At 44.7% G+C, this 14,053-nt stretch overlaps 1 protein-coding gene across 3 annotated transcripts in view; it reads right to left on the bottom strand.

The window, feature by feature from the left end:
• Positions 1-14,053, bottom strand: part of LOC144822815 (zinc finger and BTB domain-containing protein 8A-like) — a 101,031-nt gene that overhangs the window by 41,075 nt on the left and 45,903 nt on the right. For all 3 annotated transcript variants that reach the window (XM_078680731.1, XM_078680732.1, XM_078680730.1), the window contains one exon: positions 13,707-13,876. In XM_078680731.1, coding sequence (XP_078536857.1) covers positions 13,707-13,876 — 170 coding nt within the window. The remainder of the gene's footprint in view (positions 1-13,706; positions 13,877-14,053) is intronic.

Below are 14,053 nucleotides of genomic sequence, written 5' to 3'. Positions count from 1 at the left end.
GTGGGTATGTATATGATTCAGCACCTCATCACATTGTATGAGGGTCAACATTCTGATCCAGGTCCGTTACATGATGTCCTGAACGAGTTACTCCAGTATAGATGGAAAGGTTTAGGTACCGATTTAATTAGTGTCATTCTAGAACAGCGTCATAAATATAGTATGTTTTTGAACCCGCATTTTGTTCATGTCTCACCTCCAGAAAGTAAACCGTTTTACATAGATAGACAGAATCCGTTACGAGAAGTACACCCAGTCAGGACAGCAGATGGTGAAATGCAACGAGTATTTGTTTACACCCCGATTACAAAGATGGAACTCTTAGAGATGAAGAAATTAATTCCCTGTCACGACAAAGATCCAGCAGGGTTCCACCGAGAGTTAAAGGACATGCTCCGTATGGGAGAATATACGTATCCAGATATTATTAAAATGCTAAAGGTCCTGTTGCCCGCAGGGGTATACGAAAAACTCAAGGAAAAAGAATGGGAGGTGGGAGAGAAAAAGATCGATTGGGCAGTTCTAGAAGCTGAAGATAAGATACGAGTACCAGGTACCGGTCTTGGAGACAAATGTAAGGAATTACCAGAACTGTTAATACAAGTTTTGCCCAGATTGTTAGCCACTAAAAAGGAAGACTGGGATGCAATCTCAGCCTGTAAACAGAAACAAGACGAAGACACTAGTGATTTTTATTCTAGGTTTGAGAAATGTTTCATTATAAACAGTGGCTTGAAGACGAGTAGCGAGTCATACCCTCATCTTTTTGTTACTAAATTAGTCGAGAATTCAAGTCCACAAGTTAAGAATCGAGTTTTAAAAGTCGAAAGTACATGGCAAGCTAGTACCCCGTCCCAGATGTTACAGATGCTCCAGTACCACCAGAATAGAATCAGAGAAGAGCAAGATCACGAGAGAAAACGTATGAAAGACACGAAAATGAAAGTACTAGTTGCACAATCTGTTCCACAAGACAGTCAGAAGAGGGGTCCGAATCAAGCCAGTCATCCTGCAGCTCCCGTTAAAGGGACATGTAATTATTGTAAACAGCCAGGTCATTTCATAAACGAGTGTGCAGTTCTGAAACATAATATAGCTACCGGTAAAACTAAAGAAAGACCACGTCCGCCTAGACAAGAACAAGTTTCACAGACTTCTCAGCCACAGAATGCACAACAGACAGTTCCAGCACCGCAGCCTATTGCTGCAACACAGCATGTTACACAGCAGATGTACCAGTATGCTCAGGCAGAGTATCCAGAGTACCAACAGTATTCATGAAACAGCCTAGAGAGGGAGGTAGGCTTGCCTCTCATCGAGATTCCTGTAGATCAAGAAGGTCCCTATATTCATAGTCAAGTATTAGGGAAAGACAGAAAGTTTCTGATTGATACAGGGGCAAGTAGGACTACCATAAGTCACGCCGAGGTTCCAGGGGCTCCGCTCTCAGGCTCTAGAAATGTTTCCCTTGGATTTTCAGGAAAGCCTATTGTAAACGAGATATCTAAGCCAGTTACTCTAGACGTAGGTCCATTGTCCCGTACTACTGATCTATTACTTACGAAGTCATGTCCAGAAAATCTGTTAGGCATTAAGACACTGAAAGAATTAGGTGCAGTTATTTGCTGCTCCCCAGAGGGAATACGGTTGTTTTTACGTGACTTCAAGGGTCACTATGTATTACGAGATTTTGATCCAAGATTGTCAAATGTTCCGCAGCATCTATGGGCGCAAGGTCCAACTGATGTTGGTTTCATGCAAATCACACCCCATCGTGTGACTCTCAAACCAGGTGTAGTGTTACCACGAATCAGACAGTACAGATTGCCACCTGAGGCTGTAGCAGCCTTATCCAAAATAATTGACGAGCTCATTGCTCAAGGAGTAGTTGTAGAGACTGACTCCAATGTATGTAATTCTCCGATCATTCCAGTCATGAAACGTACTGATCCAAATGCACCCCCAGTATATCGATTAGTGATTGACCTTCGAGAACTCAATAAATGTATTATTCCCCAGTACCCAGTTGTCCCAGATATCTCTTCCCTATTGACAGCCATTGATTCCGAAGCCACATTTTTCACAGTTATAGACCTCAAGAACGCGTTTTTCAGTGTCCCCATTCATCCAGACAGCCAGTACCTTTTCGGTTTTTGCTTAAATGGAAGGAGCTATACATTTACACGAGCTCCTCAAGGTTTTACAGAAAGTCCTAGTATTTATAGTCAAGCACTTAAGAGACAACTAGACAACATTCACATGCCAGCTGACACTGCCCTGCTCCAGTATGTCGATGATCTACTGATTACAGCCCGTTCTGAACGTGCTTGCGAGCGAGCATCACTTACAGTCTTGTATTTCCTAGCCGAGATGGGGCACAAGGTGTCCCCTTCGAAGCTTCAATTCTGTGTCCAGCAAGTGATCTACTTAGGCCACTTACTGTCCAAGTGGGGTAGGCAGTTGACACCAGACCGTATCCAGTTAATAGCGAGTCTTCCTCAGCCCAAGACACAGAAGGAGGTACGTGCTTTTATCGGCCTTACTTCTTATTGCAGACAATGGATTCCTCAGTATGCATTTCTAGCTAAGCCACTGATACAGTTAACGACACAGGAGGCAGCCGTATCGACTGTCCTCCCTTGGACATCTGAACATACTCTTAGTTTCAATGAGCTAAAGAAAGCTCTATGCCAAGCTCCTGTTCTAGCTACACCGAACTACAGTAAGCCTTTTACACTTTTTGTTACAGAACGTGATGGTACAGCATTATCTGTTCTCATACAAGATCAAGCAGGACAATACAAGCCCTGTGCTTATTTTTCGAGCACATTAGATCCTGTAGCCCAGGCTTTGCCTGCGTGCCTCAAGTCAGTTGCAGCCACAGCACTAGCTATCAGACAAAGTGATTCCATAGTATTAGGACACTCTCTGACAGTACAAGTTCCACACTCCGTGGAAGTTCTTTTAAACCGAACACAGACTCAGCACTTGACAATTGCACGTTTGACAGGTTATGAACTGACACTGTTCCAGCCACACATAGAAATCAGACGCTGCAACGTTCTAAATCCTGCTACACTGTTACCGTCAGTTAATTCAAATCCTGCCACACACGACTGTGTGGAAGTAGTTAATACTATGACTAAGCCAAGACAAGATCTGACAGACATTCCATTACCAGATCCTGACCTGACACTTTATGTGGATGGTTCATGTATGAGAACAAGTACAGGAGAACTAGTAGCCGCGTATGCAGTGACTACTGACACTGAAGTTATAGAAACACACCGTATTGACACCCTGTCTGCTCAAGCAGCAGAGCTAGTTGCTCTGACCCAAGCCTGCATACACGCCAAGAACCTGAAAGTTAACATATATACAGATTCACGCTACGCATTTGGAGTCGTACACAACTTTGGAGTGCTCTGGCAGGAGAGAGGTTTCATGACTTCTCATGGAACCAAGATTCAGCATGGTTTCCTTATTCAAGCTCTGTTAGATGCGATACATTTACCGACATCTATCGCTATCATGAAGTGCAAAGCACATACGAAAGTCACTGACATTATTTCCCAAGGTAATGATCTAGCAGATCGAACAGCCAAGCTTACAGCACAGACACCAGACATACCAGGTAACAAGACACCGACATCCACTCTAGAACAGACTACTTGTATGACAGTTAAGGACCCTACTCAAGATATCATAGATATCCAGTCACATGCTACTCCCGATGAAATCAAGAAATGGTCCGAACAAGGAGGGGTCCAGACAGATCAGGGATGGTTGACGAAGGGAAAAGCCACATGGTTTCTCCCCGACTCTATGGTTCAAGTCATTATCAATACCGCACATAGTCCAGCACACTTAGGAGAAAAAGCTATGTTAGACAGTATCCAGAACATTTGGTTCAACAAGCATTTACGAGCTGCAGCCAAGCAGAAAGTCCGTACCTGTATGATATGTTGCCAGTTCAATCCAGGTAAAAGTGTTCCGGTGGAACAAGGTGGATTCCAGCCCCCTGACCACCCTTTTGAAGTCCTCCAGATGGATTATATTCAGATGGAGCGATGTCGAGGTTTCAAGTATGTCCTTGTAGTTGTATGCGCTTTGTCCAGGTGGACAGAAGCATATCCAGTCCCAGATTACACAGCCGCGACCACTGCCAAGCAGTTGGTTCGTGAATTCTTCCCCCGCTATGGACTCCCAAGGGTCGTATATTCTGATAACGGCCAGCCATTCTCATCTGAGCTGATGAAACACGTTTCCCTGTTGTTAGGATACCAGTGGAAGTTCCATTGTGTACGCCATCCTGAAGCAGCCGGTCTAGTAGAGAGACATAACCAGACCCTGAAAATCCGCATTGCCAAAGTCTGTCAAGAAAAAGGTGTAGACTGGCTGGTAGCTCTGCCAGTCGCTCTGTTTTATATGCGCATGGTCGCACATTCCAGATCAGGTCTGTCCCCCTATGAGGTCGTATTTGGCCGCCCCCCTAATATGTGGGGTACACCTAGACCCCGAAGTATTACAGATGTTTCAAGTAATATGCTGACAGATTACCTAGCTTCCTTGATGTCTGCCCTACACTCTTGTCGTTCACAGGTTGCCGCCGCATTTCCAGACAATACCGAGGTAGCACCGCATGAAATCGTTCCCGGAAGTCTGGTTCTTGTAAGGAACTTTGATCGTTCAAGTCCGCTGGAGCCTCGCTGGAAGGAGCCAAAGCAGGTCCTCCTGGCCACCCGTACTGCCGTCAAGCTGGAAGGCAGGAAGGGGTGGGTCCATCTGTCTCACGTAAAGAAATTTTATGGACTAAAGACTGTTTCCAAGAACATTTCCGAGGATTTTAAAGACTGCCAAAGTACTATTCTCAAGGACTGTCCCGCAAAAGACAATGATACAAAACCCTCCCTGTTAGAGAAAACTCCGCAACAGGAGTATAAGTTGAAATTAAGGTCTAGTAAAATAAGTCAGCCAGTTTGATTGTCTAAGTCCTCCCCTAGGTGAAACGGTTAGACCGGTTTCTGACATGTATAAAATAGACCCCCATAGAGAGAGAGTTAGTGAGAACTCTAAAAGTTGCATTATTATTTTATGTTTCCTGCTATATCTCAGCCTTATGATTACCTGCACGAGTTATGCATTGCATTTATGTTTTCCTATTTCTCATGTAAATAAGACTTCTAATGCTACAGTAGAACACACGTTTAGTGATCTGCCTCCTCATGAACTCTCTTATCGTCTTGCTATGCGAAATAATTCCTTTATCCGCATGTTACATTATTCACACCAGACCAGCAATGCCACTAATTGTGGGGTGTGTGGTCGACTCCCCCCTTTCCAGACACCGAAGGGAGTTCTGCCACTATTTCCTTATCCATTTTCACATACTGGTTCGTGTGGAGCATGGTCCACGTTAACATTATCCTCAAATGATATGTCCTCTCTTAACAGTACATGTTTTCCAGGCAAGCAAGGTCTTCCCCACAGAACAGGGTTAGATCTAGAAAATGAAGTTTATAATTTGGGTAATTATTCTTCGAATTTTATGGTCTTGAATGTTCAGTCTGATACTACTCCAGTCTTACCTGCTATGTCAGTATTACCAGTCAAAGGCGAATTATGTGTCAGAAATAATGGTTCCGTACATGTAGGACATAGTGATTGTACTACTATTGTCAAGTATAGTGACAGCAGGAAATCTATTTTCAAAGCTTCACGTCATTCTTATTTTGTTTGTGGTCAGACCGCATATGTTCGTCTGCCCCTCGATTGGGAGGGAACCGGTTACATTGCATTCCTTCTGCCACCAGTTTTTCTAGCCCCACCTGACTATCATAGGAATTCCCACCTAGTACATACTAGACACAAGAGAGACCTCCCGATTGTCGATTATACTGAAACTGCTCTAGAACAATACATAGATATCAATAAAGGTGTCTTCCCCTACTTAGGTACTGTCGTGAATAGTAAACTGATACGTAGATTAACCAGAACCCTTGAAGCAGTAGTGATTGAGACTACCTCTGCTCTAGGTAACTTAACCGAAGAGCAATCTTTTATGAGAAATGTCGTGCTCCAGAATCGTCTCGTCCTTGACGTCATACTGGCCGATAGGGGCGGGCATGTAGAGTCATCGGATCTAGTTGCTGCATTTTCATTCCTAATAACGCGCCGTCTGTTTATTCAGCTATAACCAGACTCCATAAAATTGCCCATCTGTTACACCAAAATCCAGGCACCTGGACATGGTCCGGTTGGTTCTGGAATATAATTTCCGCCTGGGGATGGAAAGTGTTGTCCTTTCTAGGTATTACAGTAGCGATCATATTCAGTTGCTGCCTCTGTATACAATGTGGCCCTGCGATTTGCGGCATTTGTGCTACCTCTTGTATTCCTAGTCCCAAGTCCCGTTCTAAATCCAGTTCCAAGAAAATTCGAGACGAGCAAATGATACTATATGAAATGATAGATGGTATCATGAATATTGATGTTTCCTGATGGAAACGTAGTGACAAGGAGGGAATGTGGAAAAGTAAATTTTGCCATGTTCTGTGTCCCTACGTGTTCCCCATCCTATGTTGTATGTGCATGATTAATATGCATATGTATTCCCCATGATCGATTAAAGGCGCAATTACAGTTGTGTCCATCTCTAGTATGCCAGTTTCCAGTTCTCGTGAAAGCTACGAGTATTAGGCCTATGTAAAGGTTACGTTGCCACGTTTCTCAGTGTGCACGTTATTTCATTGAAAAGTCCCCGTTTCTAGGCCTCAAAAGGGCCCGGACACCAGATTCAGCTCCTGTCTCCTGAGCCCTCGCTGAGGAGCGATACAGCCCCCACCTGTGTTCCTGACCCTTCACTTACTTCCTGCCTCACAGTGCCCGGCTCGGCCTGGCTCTGCCTGCCAGTCTGCCAAGAGTATGTTATGATTCTAGTTATCAGTCCAGCCCTCCTTCTCTGCATTCCTAAAGCTACTGAATCGCATCAATAGTTTCCGTCATCGTCTAGCCTTTACGTCTCCATGTAAGAGAAATACTGTATTAATGGTCATTTAATATTCTTCAACACGCACTACATGTAGAGTAATGCATGCACCAGTCTTAGAATCTGTTAGCCTTTACCCCGATAACTTTTGGATTCTATCAACATGTTCTCTAAACATCAGATACTAGATAGTGTTTAGGTACATGTCGCCCTGACTCTCCAGACTTCAGTCTCTGCTCCTAGCGCAGAAGTCATAGCCCCCAGCTTCTCCTAGTAACACGTCATTGTCAGTTTACGCGCACCACTAGGTTAGAGGTCCCGGCTCCTCAGGTAGCCCCCTCCATGTTTCCGCCCCATTTATGACATATTCTGTTACGTTTACATCACATGTTTATGTACACGCCTCCTGTTACACCTACTTTCACCCTTATCTTTCGCGACTGCTATGCACCCCACCCACTGCTCCGCCTATCGTATGTATTGTAATGCAACTGTTTTAGTATATATGCTTGTGCACTGTTATTAAATGTTACGCCGATCCTGCCCTCGGCAGCGCTGCCATCCCAGGTCTTGCAGGTTGTCCTGTTCCTGTCCTTTATGCTGTATTAAACCTGCAAACTCCTACTACCTCGAATCTTGACTCTTATTTATTGAGCTATCTGTTATTACTATATCCAGTCAAAAATAGATCCGGTATTATTTATTTATATACCACATAGACACACCAGCAAACAAGACTGTTGACATCGATATGCTCCTGGTAAAAAGAGCTCGCACATTAGTTTGTAATGGTGTGCCAGCTTTTTGATGACAATATTGTATGGTGTTAGTTATCCATCTTGCTACGCCACCAATAACTGATTGGACTTGAGGATTTGTTTTGTCTTGTCATCTAAGGAATGCAATGTCTTTTCTGCTACAGTCTTGGGATCAGGTAATAATATCTTCAGAACTATTGGTTCATTCAAATGAAAGTCTGATGGAACTTTAGGGGTGAGTTTCGGATTTGTTTGTAGAATCACTCTATCGTCCTGAACTGCAGGAAAGGCTCTCGAACAGTGAAAGCCTGTATTTCACCAACACTTCTTGCTGATGTTAGTGCCATCAGAAGATCCACTTTCCAAGAGAGAAGTTTAATGTCTGCATTGTGTATAGGCTTGAATGGGCTTTTCATTAGTTGAGAAAGCATGGTATTTAGTTGCCAGAGCGGGGAGGACGTCTGACTGGTGGGTAGACTGGAAACAGACCTTTGAGAAATTGTTTGATGAGCCTGATAGACCATAACAATGGCAGCCTTGATGAACTTCTATAGCAGGATAATGCCAATGGGTGTCAGATGCAGCAAATATGGAAGGATTTCTTCCAATGTAGAAGAGACTGGGTGAACGTTTGATCATTGAGACCAGAAGGAGAAATGTTTTCATGTGAGGCTGTAAGTCGTGTTCATGCTATCTGCCCAAGATATGGCTAGAATATCTCTGCATTCTCCTAGAATGTTCAGATGTGCAAATTAATTAATTGAAGGAGCCAAGCTGACAAGTGTATGAATCTTGGATCCAGATGAAGTACTTGGCCGTGGTTCATTGTCAGCAGAGAAGGAAGTGGCTGCAGTTGGATGTGCTGCCTCTCTGAGAGAAGTAAGTCTGTCAACCAATGCTGCCTCGGCCATCTCTGAGCTAACAGAATGATCCTGCAGTGCTCCGCCTTCATTTTCCTGAGAATCCTTGTGAGGAGGAGTCAGAGGAAAAGTGTATCCAAAGATCTCAGACTATGTGATCAAAAACGCATTCCCCCATGACCTTGGTTGTGGATGCCATCCTGCATAGAAATAGGCACTTCCGGTTCTGGGTGGTTGTGAACAGGTCCAGAATCGGCTTGCCCCATTGGTGGAAGATTTTCCCCAGGACTTGATTTATTTCCCACTCGTGGCAGGTACTTCTCATTCTGTTCAGTGTGTCTGCGATGACATGTTGCTTCTTCTGCACTTGCTCCACTTTCAGATTTACCTGGTGACTGATGGACCACTCCCAAATCTTCTGAGCTTCTTGTAATAGCCTCTGACATCTTGTGCCTCCTTGCTTGTTGTTGTAGTGCATGGTCATAGTGTCCTCCATGCAGAGGCTCACTACAGACTTTTGTATTCTGGGCAGGAAGGCTTGCAAAGCTGGGTGCACTGTCTTGAGCTCCAGCAGGTTGTTATGTAGGAGTAATTACGATGATTCCCATTTGCCGCTTACTTGCAAATCTTAGAGATGAGCTCCCCAACCCTCTAAGGAAGTGTCTGTTGTGATGTCCAAGTGGGATACTTGGGATATGAATGTTAGGTCTGTGGAGAGATTTTCCTTTAGAATCCATCAGCAAAGAGCTGTGCACATTCCCAGGGTAACCTGAATGATATCGCCGAAAAAGCCCTGTGTTTGGATCCATTGTCTGTTTTGTTCCTCTTGCAATTGTCGCATTCGGAAGTGGCAGAAAGGTACTGAAGGAATGCATGATGACATAATCCCTCGCAGAGATTTGAAGAGACGAACTGAAAGTGACATTTCCCCCTGCACTAAAATGGGCAAATGTAGCAATCTTGTCCGCCTTTCTGGAGAGGGATATGCTTTGTTATGCACTGTAGCCAGTTTAGCCCCTAAGAACGTTATTTTCTTGGATGGCTGCAGTGCTGAGTTGTATGGGTTCAGCGAAAGGCCTAGTTTGCTGAAAAAGTGTAAGCATGCCTTGGTTGCCCTCTGTGCAGATTGTTGAGAAGGTGCCTTGACCAGCCAATCGTCGAGGTATGGAAACACTTAGGGCCATATGCATGAACACATTTTCCCATAGACACAGAATGGGCAAAACCCTTTGATGCATCTGGCCCTTATTGTTTCTCTTGTCTTAAGAATGCCGCTACTGGAGCCTGGCACTTTGTGAAAATGCGAAGGGCGGATTTCAGGATGAATGGGAGGACATTGAACTAATAATGGCAGCCGGCTACTGTGAATCTTCAAAGTTTTCGATGGCATCGATGTATCGGAAAGTGAAAATATGCATCTTAGAGATGTAATGTTGTTATAAGAGCTCCCTCGTTTAGAAGCTGCAGTATGTCCTGGAGCATGACAATGCGAAATGTCAGTTTCCTGAGATATCTTTTCAGTTTTCTTAGACCAGAATAGGTCTCCATTCCCCTGACGTGTTCCAGACTAAAAAGAAACAGGAGTAGAAACCTTTTCCCCTCTGGTTTACAGGGACTTGTTCTATGGCTCCACTGCGGAGCATGGTCTCGACTTCTAATTTGAGAAGATGCAGATGATTTGGCAGGGACTCTTGGGGTGGAGTCGGGGGTGTTTTTTGAATTCATTCCAGTGTGTGACCAAATGTAATTAAATCTAATAACAATTCTGTTCCATTCCATGCTGTTGTTATTTTTTCCCATTCTGGGGAGGTAATTTGACAGTTTGCTCCCGAGACATGCTGGAGAGGGATGTGTATCAGCAATTTCTCACTGTTGACGTCCTGTGTCTTTGCCCTGCTGACCCAGCTTTCCTCTCTGGGTTTTTCTTGTGTAGGCTGCCTGAGGAGGTTGTCGCTGCTGATATTGCGGGCGAAACTGCTGTGATCCAGATTGGTATGATGGGTACCTGTATTGCTGACAGCTTCCTCGTAGGACTGCTGCTCCTAACTACCTAAAACCTGTGAATGCAATGTCTATGGCGCAGTTGGTTATTTCGGAGGAGACGGCCTCTTCTTCTTGGCTTCAGCGTCCTTCGGAAGACTGTCAAGATATGGCGCAATATCTGACCAGTTTTGGAGGTCATACCTTCGAAGTACTGCCAACAAGTTTGCTGCTCACACTGTGAGTCCTGACATCGAAGAGAACTGGTTTACAGTGTTTTTATGTATACATTTCAATACAAGTGTACCATACCAAGTTATCATTGGCATACATAACAAAAATAAAAACGTTAACAATCCCCCTGCTCACCCTCCCCAACAGGCTCCACTCAAGTGCCCCAATGGATAACAGAGAGCATAATAACAAGAATGGCCCAAGTAAAAGTCGATGCAAAATGACAGCACCTTAGTAACAGAGACAATAAAAACACTTGTTTAGTACTGTGGCGGCCAATCACCTATCCCCCCATTCTACCCACTCTCAGGTGCGTTTTCCGATATTGTCAAGACGCCTACCTTCCTCATCAGGCAGTGTGGAAATTGAAGCAGATGGACCACTTGGGTGGCTACAGAGCCTGGTTTGGGTGTCAGATAAGGCAGGATGGAGAATATTCCGGGGACTTATATTATCAGTCCTGGCATGGCTAGACTGCAGCAACAGTAGCTAGGTTCTTCATCATCTTTAAATGGTAGGTCAAACCTTTTTGCTGCTCGCTCTAGGAGATTTTGGAAACCTCCTTCTTCTAGTGGTGAGTCTGTAGGTGGTGGTGTTGGCGATGATGGAGTCGGTATGAGGTAATCATCCCACTGAGTCTGGATATGCTGAAGTTCTCCTTCCTCTCTGTCGTCATCTAAAGATTAGGTGTCATGCATAGGTATGGTTCCGGACTGTGAAGTATGCCTTGTGGAGGCGACTGTCGGAACGTGTCGCGGAGCTTGCGGAGTAGAAGGCTGTACTTGAGGAGTTTTAGGAGGAGCTGCCAGCTGCTTAGGAAAGGCAGTTTTAGGCAGAAAGCGTTTGTGATAATTCGCCAGCATCATTTGCAGGACCGAGTCCAATGCCCTTGGTATGCATACTACATCCTCCTGGTACTGTTGCTGAGGAGGGTAATATTACTGGCCACAGTACTCCTCCTAATTCTCGTCATCATCTTGCTTATATTTTACATGCAGCTGCGATGGGCTGCATGCTACCTCAAAAGGACCTTCATCATCTGAGTCATCCTCATCCAGGAGATGACTGGGTAGCAAAGGTGGAGATGGATGTTCAGGCAGTAGGGATATGTTTTTTCCATTTCTTTTTTCTTTCACAGTGATTTTTCTCATGTTGATGATGCAGTCGACACCAACATTGTTGGCTTGATCAGCATTGCAGTTGGAAACTATTTCAAAGTTGACTGCATTGTCGTCGCCAATGAGTCAGAGACCAGCTTGACAGTCAACAGGATAGGCGCCGTAGACTGTATCGTCGACAATGTAGTCGTCGCCGACGGTGCACTGACCATGATCGCTGTTGTTATCACCCACATTGTCAACACCCTTGTAGTCATTATCGATGGTGTAGTAATCGATTTGTCGATGGTGTGCTCATTGATGATATCTCCATCGGCTGTGCCAACAGCGGTTCCTTGAACTTGTGGAAAATCTGAGGAGGAGGTGTAGAGGGTACAGATTTGGATTTCCCTGTTTTTTCTGAGGGAAAATCAGGTCCCTGTGTTTGTGAGAGTGTCTTTCAGAGGGACTGTGCTCCTTGTGAGAACCATGGTGGGTCTTCTTAGAGGATTTCTTGTGACGCTCCTGAGGTGACCGATCTTCCGAACTCTCCACCTCCTTTTTCTAAACTCTCCTGGCAGGTGAGGCAGAATCCTCACTGTTATCCCCAGAAACAGAGTCTTCCTTAGAATCAAGTTTTCGGAGCCACAGCAATAACTTCCCCTCTCTGTCTTTTAGGGTTTTTGAGGAAAAGGTATGACATACCTTACAGTCCTTCACCTAGTAGGATGGGTAGAGGCAGTATATGCATTCCTTGTGATGATCTTCTGAATGCAACCTCTTCTTCGCACAGGTTCCACATGGTCTAAAAATACCTTATTTAGCCTGTTCTGACATGGTAGAGTCAGATTTGACACAGATGATAACTGGTAGCAGTATGGAAATAGTTATATATCTCTCTGAAGATTGGAAACAAGTTGAACTGAGCAGAGCTCAGGGGAGACTCCCTCACATGATGTGCGGTAGAAAATCTGAGACAGAAGCCTCTGTGTGGAGTTTTCTAGAGGGAGATACAACCTGATTGGTCTCTTTTTCAAATTACAGAGTTGTGTTACTAAAGTGAAGGCTTTATGGCCTTCCCTAACATTACACTTTCTAATGATACCGTTGGACTCCTAATTCTAAGACGGGGAATGATTCAAGCATGTGAATCTATGAAAGATCCAATACTGGAGAAATGCAGCTTTCCTACTGTTTTTCCAATCTGTCTGGAGTTTGTTAAACTGGCAAACCTACAATTTAAATAATCGTTTGGGTTTTAAAATTAGATCTAAGGCACAGGAGTGTCGCCCCACTGCTCTGCGAGCAGTTTAGAAATGAAAACTAAAATAATAATAACCAATGTTATCAACATTTTAGTTTCCCATTCTTGCTTAGGTGCGGTGGCCAGTGCGGGGGCCATAGGTAGGAGTGAAGAGCACCCTCTAAAGTGCGCATGACGGTTTTGCTGGTCTCCTTGGGCCGGCTAAACAGTCATGCCCACTTTGCATGTTCCCCACCGGCTGTATTGCACTGCCTGGGTGGAGAACATGCACAGGTTCCCAGTCCCTTTCTGTGCGCCAAACCATGGTGCTCAGACCAATCAAAAAGCAGCATCGTGATTGGCTAGAGGAGCATGTGTGCTTCCTAGCTCCTCCTGTCGACGAAGGAGCCAAAGAGGACCAAGAGGCAGAGGACGGCCAGCAGGTAAGTGTTTTTTTTTATTTATGAATGTACCCTCCCTACCATCTCCCCCACCCTGCCACCCCGGTTAAGTAAAAGCTGCCACTGAATTAGAAAGTGTACGTACCGTCTGAAAGTGGCCACGCAGGTGCTCTAACCTGGTGAAGCCTTTGCCACAGGCTGGGCATGGAAAAGGTCTTTCTCCCGTGTGGCAGCGAAGGTGTCGCTTCATATCCGCTCTCCGTTTCACAGTGTGGGGGCAATGCGGACACTGGAATCTTATCCTAGGTAGACCATCTATTTAAAAAAATGAGAAGAGGCACTTAGCAAATACCTGTTAACTTGCGCGAATGAGACGATAGGTAATACTCAGACATTGGACAGCTCTTTGATATTTAAAGGAGTCTTCAAAGAACAGACGTCCCAGAAAGGCCACTGATTTCTTCAAGTCTCTCTTTCTAATGAGCCTCGCGT

Source organism: Lissotriton helveticus, chromosome 3_1, assembly GCF_964261635.1.
Source record: "Lissotriton helveticus chromosome 3_1, aLisHel1.1, whole genome shotgun sequence".
In the NCBI taxonomy this organism is placed as follows: Eukaryota; Metazoa; Chordata; class Amphibia; order Caudata; family Salamandridae; genus Lissotriton; species Lissotriton helveticus.
This window is presented reverse-complemented; position numbering and strand designations above follow the sequence as displayed.